This window comes from Lupinus angustifolius, unplaced genomic scaffold, assembly GCF_001865875.1.
Source record: "Lupinus angustifolius cultivar Tanjil unplaced genomic scaffold, LupAngTanjil_v1.0 Scaffold_622, whole genome shotgun sequence".
In the NCBI taxonomy this organism is placed as follows: Eukaryota; Viridiplantae; Streptophyta; class Magnoliopsida; order Fabales; family Fabaceae; genus Lupinus; species Lupinus angustifolius.
Window position 1 is genome coordinate 1 of NW_017727949.1, and position 6,725 is coordinate 6,725.

The 6,725-nt window shown below is 34.8% G+C and overlaps 1 protein-coding gene across 1 annotated transcript in view; it reads left to right on the top strand.

The window, feature by feature from the left end:
* Nucleotides 1-604: 604 nt before the first annotated feature.
* Nucleotides 605-6,725, top strand: part of LOC109341749 (endoribonuclease Dicer homolog 3a-like) — a 10,866-nt gene continuing 4,745 nt past the window's right edge. The window contains exons 1-14 of the mRNA XM_019579721.1: nucleotides 605-736; nucleotides 831-959; nucleotides 1,085-1,231; nucleotides 1,732-1,861; nucleotides 2,321-2,426; nucleotides 2,528-2,720; nucleotides 2,801-2,961; nucleotides 3,097-3,315; nucleotides 3,420-3,688; nucleotides 3,979-4,256; nucleotides 4,351-4,898; nucleotides 5,002-5,096; nucleotides 5,770-5,996; nucleotides 6,098-6,307. Of these exons, the coding sequence (XP_019435266.1) occupies nucleotides 1,166-1,231; nucleotides 1,732-1,861; nucleotides 2,321-2,426; nucleotides 2,528-2,720; nucleotides 2,801-2,961; nucleotides 3,097-3,315; nucleotides 3,420-3,688; nucleotides 3,979-4,256; nucleotides 4,351-4,898; nucleotides 5,002-5,096; nucleotides 5,770-5,996; nucleotides 6,098-6,307 (2,502 nt within the window). The 5' untranslated portion in view covers nucleotides 605-736; nucleotides 831-959; nucleotides 1,085-1,165. The remainder of the gene's footprint in view (nucleotides 737-830; nucleotides 960-1,084; nucleotides 1,232-1,731; nucleotides 1,862-2,320; nucleotides 2,427-2,527; nucleotides 2,721-2,800; nucleotides 2,962-3,096; nucleotides 3,316-3,419; nucleotides 3,689-3,978; nucleotides 4,257-4,350; nucleotides 4,899-5,001; nucleotides 5,097-5,769; nucleotides 5,997-6,097; nucleotides 6,308-6,725) is intronic.

A 6,725-nucleotide genomic window follows, 5' to 3' on the forward strand; every position in this document is an offset into this window, starting at 1 on the left:
TTTATTTATTTTTTGTCAACTGCCATTATGATGTCCGCTATTTGCATGCAACGCCATCCGCAATGCCTTCATGGCTGAATTTTGACAACCGCCAGGGACTCCCATCCGCCACGGGCAACACTGATATTGATCTTATTAAACTTGAGTTGAAATTAAAATTTGATTATTATTTTTATTTCATTATTTGCATGCACAATTTTCATAGTCTTTATCCTCTGAAGTTATTTATCACTTTGTTATCAAATCTGATGCTATAATGCATTCACTATTAGGGTAGCATTATAGTGACAACCATGATTTTAATGCATATATTTAATATGATTTTTTTCTCCTTATGTCCATGATATGCCAGTTTTATTTCCTCATTGCTTCAATTTCATTGAATTTATTAAATTTGGATATGCAATTTCTCTCTGCTTCAAATGGGACCATTAAGTCAAAATAATTCTTCAAATTGAGACTTTTGACAGACTTATTTATCGAGTAATTTTAAACTATTAATCCCATGATCTATTCCCTGCCTCCTGATAAAACTCTTCCCTCTAAAAAAACATATTTTTTAATGACTGCTTCCTCTCTTAAAGGGTTTTAATACCGTGTTCGTATTTCCACTGTCTGTTGGAGTCCAGAGTCGTAAAGACTTACTTTTTATGTATTATGTCTTGTAGTCGGTGTTTCCTCTACCAAGGGTTGCGAGGGTCAAATATCAGAACTTGAATACATCTTGGATTCTCAGGTAAAATAATTTCAAGTTGACTCATTTATTTTCACGAGAGCACATGTGAAAAACTATATTTATAGTTTTATACCAACTGGATTTGTCTCTGTAGAGATATACTGTTGAAGATAGGAAAGAAATAGATATACATATCCCTTCTGCAAAAGAGAGTTGTAGATATTATGACCAAGCACAATACCCTGTGTTGAGGTTGAAGTCAAAGATTGAAGCCTTGTTCGAGGTATTTATATGTCATGTATATGGCTATGCCAAAAACACGCTGTTTTTTTTATTTTCTCCCTCCTTTCTGTACTCATTATCTTATTATAGTGAAGGATACTGACTGAATCTAATCTGTTTGGACAGTTCAATGCATTGTTCTCAGAATTGCAAAGTTTGACGCTACGTGAGGATGTGGATTATAAATTTAAGAAACTGCATAATGGCATGTTCAATAAACTCGAAAAAATCTTATATTGCCTTGAAGATCTTGGACCCATATGTGCTTATGAGGTATTTATCAAAATCTCTGACTGTGTGAAAAAAAGGTTGTGCTGTAAAGAAAAGTATATTGGAAAATTTTATGTATTTGTTTTTAATGGAAGATCAAATCTGACATAACTTGAGATGTACTTAGCAAAGGGTTATTGATGACGATAAGTCTATTAGTATTTTGTAAATTAAGCAAGAGTGCTGAAACTGGCAGTGTTAATCTGTTTTTAAACTCGGGTTATATTTGAACTATTCCATGGTCTCTTATAAAAGGAATGACAAATATCAGCTTTGACCACTTTAACTTGTTTCTCCGTTTCGTTCATTTTTTATTCGTTTTTTGGGTTTTATCACTTATTCTATGTAGCAAGTCTTCCTGATATTGAGAAATATCACCATATTTTAGATGCACAGGTTTATGTACATGTAGAAATTGATTAGCCTCCAGATTCTTTGGTTATAGTTTAATCTTTGTTTTTTTTATATTTATATTTACTGATAGCTTGTTCATGTTTATGCAGGCTGCTAAAATGTATCACGAAAATTTCTCCAAAATTATAGGAGGCTGTGAAGTTTACAGAAAAGCTTCTCTCAATTGTAAACTTTTCATGGAAAAAGTAATGCAATTAATTGAAGAATCCCTCCATCTCGGTATGCTTTTTGATAGAGTCTATTTATTTATTTTCTATGTGGGCCTTTTGTCATTCCGAATTTTCATTCTCTTTTAGATTGCTTGTATTCATGTCTAATACACACAACCACTCTTGTTATTTTTTTGTTTTGTTTCTGCCACTGATATACTTAATGTAATTGTTACAAACTCTCTTTGCCTTAATACATTGCAAGATTTATTTTGATGTTTTAATATTGATCAAGATTTTATGTCAACAATGAGTTTTAGTCATATTTCTCAGCTTTAGAATGGTCGAGACCCTCCTCTATTTAGGTTATCAGTTTCTTATTCAGTTTGTAATTAGCCAAATAACTATAATAGCATGCCTTTTTAGACAGCTTTCGGATAAATAACACTTTAAATGTCTATGATGAATTTGTTTGTCCATCACAGTCTATCATTTTGCTGCAGCTAATTTTTAACTATTGCCTCCACAGATGACAGAAAGAATTCGGAGGTTGAATTTGATTATTCAAAGGCAGTAGAGTTGAGACACATATCTCCAAAATTACTCGAACTTATTAAAATCTTCCAGTCGCTTGGGTATGGAACGATGGATTTGCTGTACTGATCATATATACATTGAATAAAGTTTTGTTGTGTATCCTAACAAATTGATAACCTATCTTGCTGTATGTTTGCAGAGAATCTAGCAAGATGTCATGTCTCATTTTTGTCGAAAGAAAACTTACAGCTAAGTTAATGGAAAAATTTCTAAAGAAAGTATCCCAGATATCTCATTTCACAGTATCCTATATAACTGGAGGCAATACTGCAGTCGATGCGCTGACTCCTAAAAAGCAGAAGGAGATATTGGATTCTTTCCGCTCTGGAGGGGTATTTGGTCATTGCATCATATGATATGAAACAAGTCATGGTGAAAATCTCTTAATATGTTATTAATCCTTTTTATGTAGGTCAATCTATTAATTACTACTGATGTAGCTGAGGAAGGAATTGATGTGCCAAACTGCTCTTGTGTGATACGTTTTGACCTACCCAAGACAGTTCGTAGTTATGTCCAATCTCGGGGAAGATGTCGGCAGCCTAACTCCCAATTTATTGTGATGTTGGAGAGGTGAGTATTCTGATTGTCAGGGTTTTGTTACTTTATGACCAATTTAGAATGTATATGACATCGAAGATTTCTTTATCCCTCTGAATACTATTTTAGTGTATAATATATTAATTTTATTTATTCTTGCATCTTCAGGGGAAACTTGAAGCAAAGAAATCAACTTTTTGACATCATCAGGAGTGAGCGCTCCATGACTAATGCAGCTACTAATAAAGACCACAATGCTTCTAATTTAAGGGTGTTTACTGTAGGGAAAACAAATGCATACCATGTGAATTCTACTGGAGCATCAGTCACTTTAGATTCTAGTGTTGGACTTATAAATCGATACTGCGAAAAGCTACCACATGATAAGTAAGAGCATATCCTACCGTTCTTGTCTGCCTTTTAACTTTTTGAAGCATGTTTTTTACCAACAACTTCTGCATGCAATATAAATTGTGTTCTGACTTACTTAGGTACTCCCGTGTGAAGCCTACTTTTGAGTTTCAGCCTATGGGAGGGGGTTACACATGTAAGTTAACATTGCCGCCTAATGCAGCTTTCCAAGTAATAGTTGGTCCCTCAGGAAAGGATGTTCATTTGGCAAGGCATCTTGTATGTTTAGAAGCTTGTAAGAAGCTGCATCAAATGGGCGCCTTAAATGATCATCTTGTCCCTCTCATTAAAGAAGAGCCTTCAGAAGCTGATCTTATTGTGAAAAACAAAGAATCGAGTTCAGGTGCAGGTATATATAATTCGTTGATTAATTTATTTGATATATTGGACTCCAAGAGGGTGGCCTCGACACATAGGGAAGGTTGCTTACCTTGTGACTTGAAGGTCATGGGTTCAAATCCTGGAAATAATCTTTTCACTTGCGATGGTAGGGTTGCATACATCTACCCTCGTGCACTAGGCCGCCCGTTATTGGACCTCTGCTATGTTAGTTGTGGCATTAGCAAATTTTTGTTCGTGTAAGTACTCAGTTACTTGTGCTAATGCATTTTGATTTTCCTTTGCTTTTTGCATTTGAAGGAAGAGGAACCACAAAAAGAAAGGAGTTACATGGCACAACCAGCATTCGTGCATTATGTGGTACATGGGGAGACAAACTTGATGGCACGAAATTTCATGCCTATAAGTTTGATTTCACATGTAATATCGTCAGTGAAATTTACTCTGGCTTTGTTCTTCTGGTTGAGTCAAAGCTTGATGATGATGTTGGAAATATGGAGGTAGATCTTTATTTAATCTCAAAGATGGTGAAGGCTTCTGTCTCTTCATGTGGGCAAGTTGACCTGGATGCTGAACAGGTACATAACAATGCTTCATTCATAGTAGAATAGAGTATTAGTCAGAGTTTGTTCTAAAAGTTAACTTATGCTTTGTTGTCTGTTCATCTTCTAGATGATGAATGCTAAATGCTTCCAAGAGCTTTTTTTCAATGGTTTGTTTGGGAGGTTGGTGCTTCGGTCTAAATCAGCAGCAAGGGGAGGAAGGGAGTTTTTACTTCAAAAAGACACAAATACATTATGGAACCCAACATACTTGTATTTGCTTCTACCACTTGAGAAACTGGATGATTCATGTATGCGATCATTGACAATAAATTGGTCTGGAATCAAATCTTGTGCTTCTGCTATTGAGTTTTTGAGGAAGAAGTTTTTGTTGGTTGCTGGGAATTGTTGTAAGGATAGTGATGACACAAAAATCACGTCACCTTGTCATACCAGTCCAATGGAGGTGGAAAGTCAAGATAAAAATAGCATTTACTTTGCTAATTGCATGCTTGATGTTAATATTCTCAAAGATGTGGTTGTTTTGGCCATTCACACCGGCAGAATCTATTGTATTGTGGAATTAGATATCAACCTATCCGCTGAAAGTCCCTTCGATGGCAACGATGAAAAGTCTGGGGGTGAACCGATAACATTCTCAGGTTACTACAAAAAAAGGTGCATGCTTTACTTTACCCCACTCTCCACCATTTTTTTACTTTACTGCCCTACTACCGCTAGATTATTATTGTAGTTGACTAAACAACTCAATGTTGATCAGGTATGGCATTACGCTGAGGCATCCAGGGCAACATTTGTTACGTTTGAAGCAAAGTCATAATGCGCACAATCTTCTTTTGAACTTCCACGAGGAAGGTTTGTTAATTCTCATTGAAGTTTTCATCTTATGGTAATTAATGTTATTTGACTTTTCTGTATTATGATTTCAAGGAAATTTCATTTCCAATTACGTTTTACTCCTCCTCTGAAGTTGTCATGGAATTGGATTTCAGATTTTACCCCATGGGATTCAATTATATTTAGACTGAAAGTTGTTAAATCATTTGTCCTGTGCATGCTTAACTTAATATATTAAATAAACTTTTCTAATTTTCTATTTTCTCCAGCTCAATGATTTAATCCTTGAACATACAGCATTTATTTAGTTTTTTTCTCTCCAGTTACACAACACATTCTCTATAATTGCTTATTTTTTCATGTCTCTATTTCAATCTGCATAAGGTTTTTGAAGATTCATGTGTTAGAGGCAAAAAAGATGAGCTTGAGTTTTTAAAATCTATTTGGTGCCGATGTTGAATACTAGAATTTAAGAATTTAAGTGAGGTAAATTATAAATAATAATCATGAAATTGTTGAGAATAACACTGTTAGTAGTTAGAATGTAGTTCAAGTGTAAGAAACACACGATACCAGCCTGCATCAAAGTAAGCCTACTTATATTCATTATTTTGTAACAAATCAAAGTGTTTTGGAAATTCCAGTTTACTATGTTTAAAACATAGAGTCTGATATCTTCCGGCTTGAGCAGATGGTCGGGACAAGACATCACAAACTGGCCTGGCACAATCGAAGATGCCTGCCCATGTTTACATTCCACCTGAGCTTCTCTATGTTCTTGATGTTAAAAGAGACGTTTTGAGGTCAATGTACTTGCTACCATCACTGATGCATAATCTTCAATCGTTCATGTTATCCAGTCAGCTTAGAGAAGAGATAGGTGGCCAAACTAACAATTTCAACATTCCTAGCCCTCTGGTTTGTCCTATATAGTCCAATTATGTGGATTAGATACTCTTTGTTTATTTTCTGTGTTCATTATGATAATCTAATGCTTCTTTTCTTTTTACCTAAGTTAGATTCTAGAAGCACTTACAACTTTAAGATGTGCTGAAAAATGTTCAATGGAACGTCTTGAGTTACTTGGAGATTCTGTTCTGAAATATGCGGTGAGCTGTCACCTCTTTCTTAAATATCCTAAGAAACATGAAGGACAATTATCTGGCATGCGATCACTGGCTGTTTGTAATTCAACCCTACATAAACGGGCAACAGATCACAAATTGCAGGTTACTTTTACTGTGCTTGTTATTATTTATCTACAGTCAAGAAACTAGTATACATGGTGATTTCTTTTTTTGGTCTTATTGCACTTGATTATGAGAAACCAAAAGGATTGACCCACTAGGTTAATACTATATGGTGCCAATATTGAATATTGTCTCCCCTTCTAAGGTTGAAGACCACCTGTTATAAAAAAATCTGAATGGGGAAACAATCAAACTCTTGACATGTGTTGAAACCTTCGATAACATGTTAAAAAAACCTACGTATGAATCATTAGGTGCACGTGCAGGCTCATGGATGTGTTTTGTTTCTAACAAATATGATTATATGCAATGCATTTATTTAGTTCATTAATATTATCTGTTGTCTATTATATGGATGTATCAGTATCAACATTGGAAAGCATGTTCGAATTCAGCA